This window comes from Rhipicephalus sanguineus, chromosome 8, assembly GCF_013339695.2.
Source record: "Rhipicephalus sanguineus isolate Rsan-2018 chromosome 8, BIME_Rsan_1.4, whole genome shotgun sequence".
Lineage (NCBI taxonomy): Eukaryota > Metazoa > Arthropoda > Arachnida > Ixodida > Ixodidae > Rhipicephalus > Rhipicephalus sanguineus.
In genome coordinates, this window is record NC_051183.1 from 91704181 (window position 1) to 91720607 (window position 16427).

General features: G+C 42.7%; 1 protein-coding gene across 5 annotated transcripts in view; it reads left to right on the forward strand.

Moving 5' to 3' along the window:
* Positions 1-917: 917 nt before the first annotated feature.
* The window catches only part of LOC119402206 (neprilysin-2), a 44157-nt gene continuing 28647 nt past the window's right edge, over positions 918-16427 (forward strand). The window contains exons 1-9 of one of the 5 annotated variants that reach the window (XM_037669334.2): positions 918-1023; positions 4063-4144; positions 6959-7084; positions 7868-7927; positions 8742-8876; positions 9618-9707; positions 10461-10666; positions 14205-14453; positions 14588-14662. In XM_037669334.2, the coding sequence (XP_037525262.1) occupies positions 982-1023; positions 4063-4144; positions 6959-7084; positions 7868-7927; positions 8742-8876; positions 9618-9707; positions 10461-10666; positions 14205-14453; positions 14588-14662 (1065 nt within the window). In that variant the 5' untranslated portion in view covers positions 918-981. Of the gene's footprint in view, positions 1024-1978; positions 2208-4062; positions 4145-6958; positions 7085-7867; positions 7928-8741; positions 8877-9617; positions 9708-10460; positions 10667-14204; positions 14454-14587; positions 14663-16427 lie in introns of those variants that run through there. The other 4 variants (XR_005185677.2, XM_037669335.2, XM_037669337.2 and 1 more) reach the window with 4 other exon arrangements.

Below are 16427 nucleotides of genomic sequence, written 5' to 3' on the forward strand. Positions count from 1 at the left end.
ATGCCGCTGCAACAAGTTTGCGAAAATGCAGGAGCAAATATTCCGCAGCGTTATCAGCATTATCCAGCAGCCGTACATGCTGAATCATTGTCATGTATTCAAATGTGTTGTCAGTGTTGTCACGTGGGAGCAACATGTCGGCGCAAGTTACCGAAACAGCGCATGTGCTGAAAGTCATCCTACCCACCCGTGGCACCTTTGAATCAAAATGTCGCCCTGCAACGCAGGAGGACGCGGGTCGGATACCCGGCTACCACGAACGCCTTTCGATTACACCCGTGTGCTTAAATTTTGGTGCACCTTCGAATATGTCTTCAACATGAACATGGTAAGCATCACCAAGGCGTGCCTCGGAATAATATCGACGCTTTGGCACATAAAGCATCACAATTGAATAGCCACTCTATTTCCCGATCACACAAATTAACCACGGGTCGAGCTCGCAAAATTTATTTTCGTAAATGTATTTTTGTCCAATCGTTGGTCAGCCGGTTTCGCTAATTATACGTTTCACATCGCCATTGGCTCAAATATCCTCTTAGAAAAATAATCAGCGTAAATTTTTTTTGTGAATGCAGGCGTAGGATGCACTTAAAAAAGCAAATATGAAATAAGACTTCCGTACGTGCCTCTCTCGATGTTCAACACTGCGCGACCTAAATTTCATTTCGTATGTTCTTTTAAAAACATGTAGCTGACAGCGCTTCTCGCTTTCAAATACCACGGCACAGTTTCTTGGCAAATCAGGCCAGACTTTAGTCGAACTTCGACCTTTTGCTGAGCACGCGGATAACACTGTCTTGTACCGCGGAAACACAACCGGAGGACGATATGCTGGAAGTGACGGATGATCCATTGTACTTAACTGCGCGCCCTTCTGGGGCTTTGACGCCACGCCGACAAGCGTGCGTTCAGAGGCAGCGCCATCTAGGCAAGGCTTTCCACGCATGTGTAGTGCAGGTTGCAAAGTGAGGCGGAAATATGTCTGCGCAGAAAAACAGCGTCGGTGATTTCGCAAGAATTGTGAGTGTTCAATATCTTGGTTCGTGTGGACCCGGGGTCCATGTATGCGAGAGTGTCTACCAACTTCTGAGTTTCCGGCAACGAGCGTCGCAAAATTATAGGAAATGAATTACTGAAATGAGGACAGGATTATCGGAATGTGGTGACTGGACGCTACAAGAATCCCAATAGTGTTGATTTCGAACCTAGACCAAAGCTACGCCATCATTTCTAAGCGAAGTATAATTCCTTCATGAACCTGCCACGGTGGTCGAGCGTTTATGGTGCTCGAGTGCGGAGCCGAAAGTCGCGGGATGCAAACCCGGCCACGGCGGCCGCATTTCGATGGACGCGAAATGCTTGAGTCCCGTGTACTTAGATTTCGGCGCACGTTTGAAAACTCTGCCTGGTCGAAATTTACGGAGCCTTCCACTACCATCAGATTGCGGTTTTGCCACCTAAAGCACCAACAATTATTGATTACTTCATGATATAAATAGCACATTTGAAGGCGTTGAGAGGTAAACATTTCATTCCCATCAATTATTTTTCGTTGGTACAGAGTGCAACCAAAACTTGGCTTTGTGTTTGTGAAATTTGCGAGCGCTGTCACTACGGCTGCTGCTCTACGATGGAAGATACCCGCATGTTCACCGGTAAAGTAGGGCTAACTGATAGCTGGTGTAGGAAATTGTTATAAGGCGCAATTGAGTATCTTTTGCGGAGTACGTTATTCTACCTCCCGGATACAACATAGGCAGATAATTATGATACGCGCAAGCCGGTCTGATGATACTGTTGGCGCCGCTAAGAATGATTAAATATCCGTGAAGACATCGGTGTATTTTACTTCGAAGTCTATGTGCGAGCAACATCGGGATGACGTATGTATATACGTTGAAACGTCATAAAAGGTTGATCGACTGCCGCCGGAAACACCTAGGGTTGATACGTGTGCTCTTCATAACAGAGAAATCGCACATGCGTAGCGGCGAGGAGACTGAATTTGGGAAACGAGGTCCGCGGAGAATCGCAAATAATTACATTATAAACTGAAAGTGCATCGCGAACGCTTCCAAAAACCTGAAGAGAGAGAAAAGTGGCGTACTTTATTTCGGGTTACGCTGAGTTAGGCGGCCTTTGTGATTAAAATGACCGGTAATTTGCGTGGAAAGCGGCGGTTCTTGGCTCCTGGCAAATCTACGGTGAGTTCTTGTGATAAGTTGAGACGACTTCTATGAGCGAGTTATGGTTCCTTGTGCGACGAGTTCTGTTGCATGTGCAACATAATAACTCTGAGTATTCTCGCTTTGTTTTTCTCGGCAGCTCTTTTTTTCGTCGAGTAGGATTACGGCAGTGACATTTAGAGAGAAAGCTGTAGCAACGGTGCGAAGCGAGAAATTTCAAACGGATTTCGTTGTTTTTGTTTTCGAGTGTTGCGAATATTGCTTGTTAAATTGTCGAGTTCTAATTGTTATGCCAATGGATAAATGTTTATTAACAAATGTTCGAAATCTAACGCCTCAGAAGTAATAAAGATAATGATGTAACATAAATCTGTACAACTGAAACTACTTTTCCGTTCCAGAAAATTGTCTCTACCTACCTTTCATTATATAGTTGATTGCTCATTTCCTAGTAGAGAACTGTTTCCATTATAATATACAAGTTTTGAGTTATGGTTTAGCTCCTGGGTTTATATAATTTTTGAAACCAAGGTTACAAAAGTGCTACACAGCTTGTTTTCGGAGCGTAACAGACATGATAACTTCCTGTTTGATTAAAGCTGACAGCTGGGTGAATTGGTTCATGGCTTAAAGTTACGAACAAAAAAACAGAACACTGACACCTGCCTATATCTTCTTTTTTTTGTCCCTCTTTGATCATTTAAAAAGTTACCAATATCTAACTCACATATTTACTTCAGGTGACTAGCGCGTTATGTCAACACACTTTAACGTTATTTGGAAACGGAAGCCAAATCTCACATTGGTGCTAGTTGCCCGAAACTAGCACTCATCTGTTCTTCGTGTAGTACAAAAGAGAAAATGGTGCTCTTTGGGACCTGAGATGGCCAGCATGATGCTTGCGGGCAAAGTGTTATTCGTAATAATAATAATAATAATAATAATAATAATAATAATAATAATAATAATAATAATAATAATAATATTATTATTAATATTAATAATAATAATAATAATAATAATAATAATAATAATAATAATAATAATAATATATTTATCACTATTATTAATATTAAATGCTGGTTTTTACGTTCCAAAACCACGATATGATTAATAGGGACACGAGCAGTGGACGGCTGCGGTAATTTTGACCATTTAGTGTTCTATAACGTGCACTGAAGTCTAAATTCACGTTCTCTGTCGAGTGTCAGTGTTTATGTCCGCGACGGCATGCTGTGCCAGCTTGCTGCGTATAGGGAATATCTCCAACTATAATATAAAATGAATTAAGCTTTCTCTAGAAAACTATGCGGAAGCACATTTCCTGTATTTGTACGTTTCCTTTTTGAACAACTCTTTCAATTGCGAGTAAGCGCTTTGTCATGTCGTTTTTTGTCTTCGTCTGCTTTGGGCTTTATTCAATTCGCAAGATGCATTTCGATCAATAAGCCCAGGGGTCGAATTTACCTATTCTTCGTGCGTAAGTTTTTCTTGCCATTGGCCAACTGCCTTCGGTAATGAGAAGCTCAACATAAGGTGTGGCTCAAATTTTCCCCTACGAATAATTCTAACATAAATCACTTTGGTGGATAGTAGTAAGATTGTCATTTTCTCCATCCACATAACTTGCGGATGCTTTCAAGGAAGGAAACTGAGTTTATCAACAGGCGTAGAGGTCACGTGACATAACCAAGGTGCGCAGAAGACTGAATGGAAGAAAGACTATCGAGAAGTCAAACACAACATGGATTTGCTTTAAAATATATATACAAATTGTGCAGTTATGTAATTTACCGTACTTAGTCTTTGGCAGTTGGTTTCGACTTATCGGCATTCGTTTTGCTCTTTCATGTGTGGACAATCAACACGGAAGAGCAAGTTGTTCCTGGGCGCCTTCTTGCTTCTTTGGGTACTATGGATAATGTTCGGTTACCGGAGCAACCTGGTGAGGCGGGGTATGTATCAAGCAATCTTCACGTCACTATGACGTTTGTTGCGCACGAGTTTTGTAATATTCACTTGTTACCTCTCTTTGTTAACGACTTTTGACATTCCACGTGGCTACAATGTGAAATACGCTGCCCCTTGACGCCTAAACACCTACGAACAGGGAGGCTTCTATGACATCCTTCTAGACCACGACTTTCTATTAAAAATCATTGCATGTCCTTGTTCCATTTTTTTAGTTATTTTTCTACATATGCACTTCATTGTTAAATATATGGCAGTCTAGACATGGCGTCTCAATAAACGGGAATTAATTCCCCAGAAATACACAAATGCTATATTTGCTGGCTCCATCATATCTTCTCTGTGTGGCGGCAGAAATGTTAAGATGAGTAGAGACATCAATTATGTGAGAAGTTAAACTAAATGAAGTAAGTTAGTGATACCAGGTGGTCCGGTGAAATGGGAGAGTTGTAGCCCTTCAATCCTCTGCAGAACACAGTGCCTGTTTGAGATTTCAGAAAGCGCTCTATTGTTATTGTTAGCAGGATAGTGAATTCTGACTAATTTCTCCCATGGAACAGAAACCAAAACGCTGAAGAGCGCAGCGACCATATCCTTCTGATACGTGCAGAAAGAGAGAGAGTCGTTATATCAACCATGGAATGACATCATTTCGTGGATGTACAGACTGCCCTCCCCGCGTAATAAAACAGAGTATTTCATACCGCGTATCTTAAGTGAGACCGCTGGCCAGGCATACTAAATGTGTCAGAGAGAAGAATAAATAAACGGATAGACATGTATGGTCGCCAGATAAGCAGGTAGGTAGTAAGTGTTATTCGAGTCCGGAATAACATTCACCCCGTTTTATAGGGGTAAGACTGCGGGCCGCTCCCACGCTGGAACAGGGAGGCAAAGCCTCACCGCCGCGTCGTGGGCCTTCTGGACAGCCCAAAGTAGATCAAACCAGCCGTGGCTCTTGAAAAATGAATAGAATGCTTTCTCCGTCAAAAGAAGAAAATAAATCCATTATGAAACTATTTCCACAGGATAGGGCGACATTGAATGGCAAGAACGTGTTGAAGGAGATGGAGGAAGGTGGAGGAAGCAACAAGGGAAAATCGAGCACAGAAGTGTTCCAATAGTCAATCGTTATTGCAACAGGCTAGCATTGAATAATAAATATTTGTATATAAATACAAACACCTATTAAGGCAGCATCCCCTTCAGCAGGCTTAGTTTTGTCTCAGAAAATCGCAACGGTGCCTTCGTCGCCCTCTTTTGCGTTAACAGTTGGGGTCACCTTTTCGAAGTGGTTGCCTATTATATTGATCTTCCATCAAACAGCGCTATTGTAACTGTGATAGTTTATGTGTGCAATTACGGTAAGAACATTCACAGAACTGTATTGGAGGTGTACTCGCCAGCAAAGTGATCGCACGAGTTTACGCCGAGCGTGGTCTCACGTGGGTAGAATGCTGATGGCATACGGAAGTGGAGGTGGAGCCCAGGCCGAAGGAGTCGATTGTTTCGAATACTTCCTCGAGTTTCCGCTACAGTGCGCCATACAATGCGAAAGTGCTCAAAGTTATTTCGGTAAAATATGATATTGATACTGGAACAGAGATCTCAATACTCAACTGAGTCCTTGTATAGCTAACCGATCAACTTTAAAGGCGCAACTCATTACGTGTGATGCAGCAGTGACTCAAACCTACTGAAATTTTTCGTCCTGTCTATTTTCAAGCGATGTACGGAACAATTCTTCGGCCTCAGTTGTCCGTTGGTTGCATGGTCCGTCAAGCAGGTCTTCTAAAAAAGATTGATTTGAGGTGTGCAGTGGAAAATCCCTAACAATGTGGGTATTTCGTACAAGTGCCCGCAGTCATAGCATGCCTGGCTTCCACAGATTTATCACGTATGATAAATCTGTGTGTATGTTGCGGTGTTCATTATTGCATATACACAGCAGGTAACCTACCCTTCTCTTATAACCTGTGTACTGACGTAGCTTTGTCTGCAGTTTGCTTTTCGACGCGAAATGCATCAGTGCTCGGCAATAGCGGCTTTGGGCCCCTATCTTTGAATGAGAACTATGGCTTTCGAAGCTTTTCGTGAAAATGTAGTGTGGGTGGTTGTGCACGTGATGCGATTTTACTCTACTTTATAAAATCATACAATGACTTCGTGCAGACTTCGGTACACGCCCAAGTGGCACGGGAAGATGTTCTGAAGTTTATTTGAAACAGTACATCTAAAAACAGCATGTCACCTATACCTAAGTTCGCCATAGTTGTCGTCTGTATGATGCCGTTTCACATACACACGTTCACATTCACACTCACGTCACCCTTTCGCGAGTGTAACAAAAGAGAGCATTGTTTTCTACAATAGACATAGCGACATCTAATATAGAACGTCTGTATGATCTTACGCATATTCGCGCCCGAAATGGAAGGAGAGTGTGAGATGAAAAAATAAATGATAGCTTACAGGGATGTCATCGATATAAAATTAGAAAGGGTACAGTACGGTCCACTGTTAAAGGGAACACTCCAATGAGCACCTTACATTTTGCTGGCCCTCTAACAGGAAGTGGACAGGGAAACATTGTTCATACACTGGACGAGTCTGTCAGAAAGAGGCAGAACTGTCAACCACCAGTAGGTTTATGCAAATATAAGTCACTATGTTTTTGCAAGAAAGCGAAATCCAAGCATGCCCTGCACGCAAGTGTTCCCTTTAACAGTGGACCCGTCTGTACATGGCATACACGCTGTCCACTGGTTTAGAATATTTTTCTCGAATTTCTCCTTTAGGTGAACGTGAATACGGTGAAATTGTTCATTCCCACGCAAGGACAATTCCGCCAAAAATTGGTCCGGCGCGGGAAGTGACCACCCTGGTATCTGTGAAAACAACTACTGGTACGTCTGTGTCAAAGAGTAAGTGCCTTTATTTCGAACGTGAGACTAAAGACACGAAATGCTGACGTTGCGATGTGGTGGAGGGAAACAACGCCATGCAATCGTACATCGCACCCCACAAGGATATGCGCAGCACGCATAGCGCAGCTGTGTTAAAGGTGGTGAACAATATCAGACTGAATATTTTCAGGCACCTTCACGCAGCATGTGGACATCAAGTAAAAATTGTCAACTACTGCATTTACAATGACTATAACGAACGTGCATTCAGGAGCACATCTTTCCATAAAATTGTAAGGCCGACTGTCATTGAGCAGTAGCCGCCTTTGGAGCCAACGTTCTCAGAACTTTACTTTGTAAACAAGAAATAATCATACGAGGAAACTTCGCTTCAAAATAGCTGTTCCACTGCGGCAATGGCACCAAGATCATGCTCAACTGCAGACTGTTAATCTGATTTGTATATTGCCAGGTATTATTTACGAAATATTGAGAAGCACTTAATGAATTATTGTTGATGCCGTGTCAGATTTCATCCTAGCCATAGCTCATGTAGTTGGATGGACGGCAGAGTTGTGCAAAATTCCAAGCACACAACTAAACCGTAACAATGTGACGTCAGAAAGCCACACAAGATGACTGAATGACTCAACTGCCTGTTGCTTTCAAAATGCAAAATATTTAGCAGAGGTGGTGACCTGATGCTTTGATATGTTAAAAAACGTATGTGTGTGTGAATTTTATGGCTACCTGGTTTAAGCAGAACTAATTTTTTTACTGTACCTACTTTTTTTGCTATAGAACGCACAAGATCATCCAAGTTTCGTGATATTTGTTGGAAGCCGCAATGCATAGCTATTGGTAAGAGTCATTTTGGTAATAGTGTGGGAAATAGCATGTATATTTTTAAGCGTGTAAGGGTGCCAATGAAAGCTCACAGGATAACATAAATAGCTCGGGAAGGGGAATTCGTAATTTTATTATCTACAGCCACTCCTGACTGGTCAGGAGTATGGAAGTTGTGAGTGATAGTGACTTAGAAATTGTCACGACAGAAAACACTTACGGCCTCCTTCATAGGAAAAAGTAAAATAAGTATCGAAGGACAAGGAGATATGGTATGCTTATGATAATATGTCACTTTGCTTCTATGCTTCCCCGCGTATGAGCTCGCATATACGTACATTCGCATGTTTTGAGCATGTACGCCTTTACCGTTGAACTGCATTATTCAGTGTCAGCATAATTCAAACTATGTGAGTTGTCAACTGAACAGTGCTTTCTGTCGAGATTGGGAGGTGGTGGAATAGAGGTGCAACTCTTTCCTGACAACAATCCACTCTTATTCACAGCCGCTAGAATCACTACCAGTCGTTACATTCCTTATAAAAGCCCATAGTAGATTGTTGTAAAAATAATAATAATAATGATATATCCTCGCTACATTCCTTATAGGAGCCCATATTAGATTGTTGTAATAATAATAATATTAATAATATCTGGGGTTTAACGTCTTATGTAGATTGTTGAGATGAAAAGCAAGCTAGAGAACAAAGTCTGCTCGTTATACTGAGCTACTGAAGGAGACGGCGCCATTTCTTTTACACCTTTGCCGCGTTGTTGGAGTCTTTTCTTGTCTCTGGACCATTACTTACCAAAATCCTTATATCTCTAGCGGATATAATCAGCGATGGCTTCGGAAAGTCCCGACCCTGCGATAATTTTTTTGACTTCGTCTGCGGACAGCGAGCAGAAAACAACGAAGTGCCACCTTCGAGCATCAAAGACTCTGCAGCCGAATCCCTCCTACGTACGTAGCCACATTACCGTCTAATTTGTCAGCTTGTCTCGATAGGATATGGCAGGTTATGGTATATCTACTGTAAGGCGTACGCGTGTGCCCAGCGATCCCTATTTTTTCATGACTTGCGTAGGTAGACATCATCCCATAAAAGCAACTTTACTAAATCTATATCACTAGGTACTTAATAGCTGTCTTCTACTGCGGCATACTTCTCCTGGTGTGTCTCAGTTACCTGACTCCAATAATGTTGTCTCATTGAATTACCTTTCAAATCGAAGATACCCGGCTTAAGCTCAAATCACCATACACTGACTTTATGACGCAGGTAGAGCTGGGTAGGGCAAAATATGACCTACATATTTAGATGATTACTTGTTCAATCATCTAAATGGACTGCTACTGTTGCATGAATAAAGACATTGTCTAAATCAGTGCATGACACGTCACCAGTGTTCATGAAGCTCAGGTGTTTTTGCGATAACTGTATTCATTGCATATAGGCGACTGATTAATCCGCAACACATGGTAATGATATGCTCGTGGCTCCTCATGTTGCAAAGTTTAGGGCGGTCCTTGACTCTCATAGCGAATATTGTGCACATTACTCAAAGGACTATTATCTGTGCTAAATCATACGCGTGTGAAGTGCATTCTCTTGCAATAAGACTACGGCCATAGCAGCATTCAATAAGCCTAAAGATTTTAAAACGCAATGAGGACAGGCAGTTTGAGTGGATATTCTTGCAGGAATTCTGGAGAACCCTAAGGCGAAAGGAAAAAGCAACTCCACTGCTGTGGGGAAATTTACTGCCGCCTACATGTCGTGCATAAATAAAGGTAAGCTTATCGTCGATGACTCGCAAAAGTGAGATCTCCTGTTACACACTCTTGATTCATATTATCATACTATTGTTTTGTCGTCAATTACTACCCATCGCATTTTTAGTACACCCCAAAGGTGCAAGTTAAGTAGATGTTATCTCTTGGTATAACGCATTTAGATTTTTTTTTAATCCGTCAGTGAGTGCAAAGGCCTTCATAAAATGGGTGCGAAAATTACAGTTGAATTAAAGCGCCAGTATGGACCGCGCGCAGCCTTCAATTAATAACTGCATGCACGATGACATTTAGCAGTATGTATTTAGAGAGATTTAGGACAGGACGGATAACCACTTTAACAAACAAATATTAAACGCTACCATGTCCCTTGTGTATTTTCCTCTCAACGGCTGACCCGAAGGTCGTGGGATCGAATGCCGGCCGCGGCACCTGCATTTTCGATAGAGGGGAAAATAAGGCCCGTGTAATTAGATTTAAGTGCACGTTAAAGATGTCCAGGTGGTCGAAATATCCGGAGCCCTCTACTACGGCGTCCCTCATAATATATTGTGGCTTGAGATGTTAAACCCCAGATACTACTACTACTACTACTACTACTACTACTACTACTACTACTACTACTACTACTACTACTACCACTACTACTACTGCTTTTGTCTTTTTCCTCCTTGCAATATTGCACCGCGTAATTGTTCCTTCACCTTGTCGCACAACCACTATGTAACGCAATTCGTACCTGATGCTGCCTAGGCAACAAAAGCCTGCAGCTCCAAGTGTCAATACAAAAAATATTCCACGAGCTGGGTTTTGACGACTGGTCCTCATCAAGCAAACAGCCCACTAACGAAAATAACGACACCATCGGCAATATTTGGGGCAAAATTGGCTTGCACCCTTTCTTCGACTACAACGTTGAAGTGGAACCCAAGAAGCCAAGCAGCAAACGGACCATCACAGTGAGCGTCGTTTCTCGTTCTTTTTATTTTTTAATTAACCTAAAACCCTGTTTGTAATATTGTTTTAGTCTTGTTCACTGGTCGAAGTGCGCCAGTAGCTTACACGCTACAGGGAATTAATTGACCTTCTTTTCGAATTGATCGTTTTTATATATACACCTCCGTGGTATGTCACAAAAATCAGTTTCGCCGCAACGGCGAAGCAATGAATGCGATAGCGATAAATTGGAATGTAACTCGAAGAACGGAAAGCAGCTAGAAATTGCCAGCGCGTCGCTCGAGCCCAAAGGACGCACGAAAAGAACGCACACAGTACGAGCGCGAATTATCATGCGTCACAGCTCGACACTGGAAGCGCACTGCTCAAACATAAAGCAGGACGCACGAAACGAACGAACAGGTACACACTGGACGAGCGCGAACTGTCCCAGTCGTTACTTATTTCTGTTTGAACAGCGTTCCCCTTTCGCAAACGCGGCCGCTGCAGCGTCGAAGCGGCCTTCGTACGCTCTGTGACTTCAGCGCAGACATCGGGGGGAAAGCACAAGACATACAACCCAGCGCTCCCCCCACCCCCAGCCGCTCCCTTCTTTCCTCGAGATAAGAGCACAAAGGCGACCACGCCCTGTAGGGCGAAGAGCAACGGCGTTCGCATGAACGGGGCGACAATCTTTAAAGCGCGCCCCACGTGGACATTGCGCCATCTATGTGCTAACCAGAAAGCATGCTGATGTAAGTGGTGTTTAGAAATAGCTCGCCGCTAGCAGGCTGAAAAGCGGTGCTGTTCGTATCCTAACCGTCTAACCCCCGCGCGCTTCAAAGCGGGAGGTCGCCCGTTGGTTCCGCGCGTCGGAAAGGTTTTCAGAATTATTATATATATATATATATATATATATATATATATATATATATATATATATATATATATATATATATATATATATATATATATATATATATATATATATATATATATATATATATATATATATATATATATATATATATATATATATATATATATAGACATATACGGTGCATGACGGCGGCGGTGGCGACGGCACAAACCAGCCGAGACTGTCCATATAATTGCTATCGCAATACAAGAAACCGCGCAAAATATGTTCTCTTGAAGCTGCACGAAACTTTTAGGCAACAAATGTGCTTTTGTCGTAAGCTTATTGCAGTTATATTCTATACGTTGTAGCAATATTTTGTTTTGACCGGATCTCGGAGTTCTGGCCTTTGCAGCCATCCCCATACCCGGCGGCGATTGACATGCCTCGGCGCTCACATCAACACGGCGGCAGTTAAGTATGCTTAAGTGGCGCCTTGGATGTGAAATTTGAAATATCTGGATTCCGTCTTCATGACCTACTGAGTCACGTGACGGCGTCAACACACAGTGGCTAAATCACGTGACGGCGGTGCGATATGCATCACGGAACATTTTCCCATAGGAGACATCGCCGGGGCTTGTATAAACAAATGTGCTACGCGTGTGCAAACGGCTGTTAACGGACGTGTGGTGGTGTGAATGGATAATCGAAGTCATAGGAGTGCGTAGAGTAATATAAAAGAAGATGCAAGTAAAACGCAGTCAAAGCGAAATATGTGCACGTACTAAACTTGGCTATCTCGGCGCTAAGGCATTCACCTTCAATTCTTGAAGATGGAGAAGGAGAACCCGTACAATTTTTTTTTGCCCACACTTCAAAGCGCCGAGCGTTCGGTTCCTTTGCGTTTCCCCTGCTCTTCACGGTATCCCAACTCCACCTACACATACCCCAAGGTGGATCAGTGGTTACGGTGCTCGGCTGCCAACCCAAAAGTCGAAAATTTAATCCCAGCCGCGGCGGTCGCATTTCGATGGAGACGAAATGTTTAAGGGCCGTGTACTGTGCGATGTCAGTGCACGTTAAAGAACACCACATGGTCGAAATTTCTGGAGCCATCCAATACGGCGTTCCTCATAATCATATCATGGTTGTGGGACCTAAGACAACAGATAATGTTATTACTAACTCCACCGACCCCGATCCCCCACAAAGAAGGTGATCAGGTGCGTTTTTCTCGCTTCGCAGTAAACCTGCTTTTTCATTCAATCATATCCAGACTACTATATGTCCTCGAGGCAAATAAGTATTTCACTCCTTCCTCGAAATGAGCACCTGACAGTGAGACACCGGTGCAAGACTTTAGTTGTCTTGCGTGATTCTTCACTAAGGTGCACGTACGATTGAACAGTATGCTAAAGGGAAGCTTTATTAGGAATGGGCACAGAGTATTAGAGCTACCAACTTTGTCATACCGCTATTTCTTATCCAGTCTGACAGCTATTTAGAATCGTGCTCGGAAATGACTCTTCGTTATTTTTCGTTCTCAAAGTACATGTGCTACTAATTTATTCCGTAGAATAAATACTTTGCTATGATATAATGGACACGAAGGGAAAAGAAAAACAACATTCTAATCAGAAACGAAGTAGTCCAACTTGAAGACGAGCGATTCCCCACCTTACTCTAAGTATACAGAGTGCTCGACGATTGAAACGTGATACTCGGAGCGCGTGGCTGTATGAGGCCACGGTCATGGTGAGGGCGAGATTGCACAGAAAGAGCATGTGGATAACGCTCGGTCTGTCTTTGGTTCTCGGTGACGCCGGCGGAGTGCTGCAAAGCCATGGCAAGCAGCGCTCTACAGGCGCCACCATCAACCGCCAAGTGAACGTCTTTATACCGGATGCAGTAACCATTTGTCACAAGTGTTGTCACCCTCACCCGCACCGCCAGCAGCCACGCTGTTTGAAAATCGCGTTTCTATCACCAAGCGCTGTATGTACACCAGAGACGCTTACCATTCGTTAACATGTCATTATTATTCATTGTGTCACACAGGCATTGCTAAGTTCTCGCTATGGCAGTTGCTCGCTCGAGATCTGACAAACCGAGCGGAGCGCCAGCCTCCCACTATCGAACTCCACTTAATGGCCCCAAAGGACTTTCTCGCTCACCAGCGGAGCACACGACAAAAATATAGCGTCCCCATAAATCTATTGATGAGAAACACGCTAGGTTCCTCCTAAAGGTACAGACAGGCTAAGTAAAATATATCCAACGTTGTACCATGAAGGTTGTTTGTGGTCCGGGGGTTTGCCAACATTAAACCACATCTGGGTGTCTCATGGGAGTGTGGCCGAAAGCCAGATAATTTTAAAACATCTTTAAGTAACAACCTTCTAAACATTTTGGAGCAGCGAGAGTAACAACTCGCCAGCTCGAGCCAAGAAGCACAGTTAGCTCTTCTGCGTCTCGTTAAGCGAGCGGCGGAAGCCAGCGGGGCCCTATACTTGGGGCCCCAACCAACATTGCTTATGAGTCTCGCTTTTCTACCCCTTTCCTTAAACTATAGTTTCTTCTTCTTTTTCTTGTCTTGCCGAAAAGAAGTCACATTGTCGAAACGTTGGCTGCAGCGCCATTCACTGTTTAAGAGTTTTTCAACTGTTCTCGCTTATTAAACAACCTGGCTTTTGTTGCAGATTACGAAGAGGACCGATTTCTTTCTTCTCCATAGCGCTCCAAGCCTAATGAAGTCGCATTCGCCATCGCAAAAGTCCAATGGCTCTTCCGGATCGCTTGCGAGGCCTGAAAATATCGCCGCAGAGCAGTACAGTCTCTGTAAAAAACAAGTTGCTGAAATTATTAGACTAACCAACGCCAACGTAACGCAGAAAGAAAGCATGGAAACGGCGGATGAAATTCTGACTTTTGAAGGGGCGCTTGCTAAGGTAAGAAGCAACAGAAATATCTTGTGCTCTTACCTAGTCTTGCGTTCTTAGCTGCTGTTAGGATGTGTTTATTTTTTTTTAAAAATGCATAGTGCTCTTGTTCATTGTTTGGAGCTTATGCGGTTGTTTTTCAGCTCTCTAAGGACGCAACTGTGAAAAGAATTGAAATAAACATGACCTCAGAGAACGGGACAGCTTCCTCAGCTAACGTAAGTTCTAGGCTCCCAAACATGTTTAGCGTTTCAACATCCTGTGATGTACTGCGATTTGTGTCACATATATAAAAAGTTTATTGTTCACCACAGTGCCATAAAATGTCACGTAATATACAAGACGCAGGCAAATAACTATTCAGTTTCAATCGAAGAGCTCCAGCGTAGGGTATCTCGAACACCTGCTGTTACAGACGATCAACTTTCATCTTCATGCGACGATTTCATGCAACGTACACAGTGGATTAAAAAAAAATTTAAAGACTGCGGCAACCTTACCTCTTGCGTTTAGTCTAACAACAATGCCCCTTGTACATCTGTAAAAAATGTCCATTCAAACCCCGGCGAAATCAGAAACCTCTCATACAGGTTTGATTGCAATACCATTTTAATAAACTTGTCCTAATTACGGTCACATGTAGTATTAGTTCAAGTATAAACTTGTCCTAATTACGGTCGCATGTAGTATTAATTCAAGTGGGGATGTGACTGACATGCCGAAGTGTGCACGAAGTAATTTCGAACGCTTTAGGGCTGGCTGTGCACCATTTAGCCTAATACAGTTCGCTTAGACGACAAGTTAAATGGCACATACCGTTGAAATTAGGCATGTAGCAATATGTAGAGGTAAACATGTCGATTAAAGTATGAAGCAGTTAATAGCTTAGGGAGATTTATTTACTCGCACACAAAACGACTAATTGTACTTTGCTCTCGTTTAGGTAGGCCACCACCTTCAAAAACGCAATTTAAAAAATGATTTTTTGGGATTGAATACTTTCAAGATTCCTGTCTATCCAAGGATATTTAGCAAAAATAATTATGCATTTATCTTGGGCCGTTCGAAAGTTATCACCATTTTTCTAACCCCTCCTAGACGATCCGAAACCGAAACTGGAGGTTTCCGGTTGCACAACACCTGCCATCTCGTCATAAATGTGTTTTCATATACATATTACGTAACTCTAAGTTGTCCACGTACGTTCCAAAGCTTGTGGAACACGATGTTTTTGATTTATTTCAAAATTCCCACTACAAGGCTGCGGCACTCTGTTGTTTAGGTCAGCGCATTTTCGGTCGGATGTCTCTGCTTGTTTGTATGACGTTTCGAGCTCTTGGACTTAGTTCTGGCTTTTCACGGAGAAAGTTAGAGCACTTGATGAAATATGGCGACGTATAGGACAAAAAAGAAACATCAACACAAGTTAGGTAATCAATATACCAAGCGGAGGACGTGGTTGAGAGTCAGGTGGAGACGCAAAACGAGCTAGGAAGAAAGTACATGCTTCCGCTCGCTCAAAAAGAGATTGTGTCACTTCAAAGGAAGTAGCAAGCTATGAGTCTGGTGAATTTCACGCATATCGAATGTTTCTTTGTTATTTGGACATTCGGTTCAAATGTTTAAAGCAATTTTTCTCGATACGTGATTTTTTGCATCCTACAGTACGCAAACACTATTTACTTTCTTTCTAATAAATATTTTCACATACAAATTTTCGCGCTACTTCTTTATAAGTAGAACTTATAATTCAAGCAGAATGATTCAAAACTAGCGGTAACCGTTTGTACCACGGCCAACTGTGGCCAAAGCAAACCTGCCAAATGTCAACTTTTAGAGTATTTTTATGTTGCGCATCGCAGCTTAGAGATATGGTGATCGTGGAGGTTAGATTCACAGCATATTGCCCTCACTGCGTACCTGCGAAATCGCGTTTGAATCGCGTCAACAGTTTTTTAGTTATGACTGTTGGCCCAATATGCA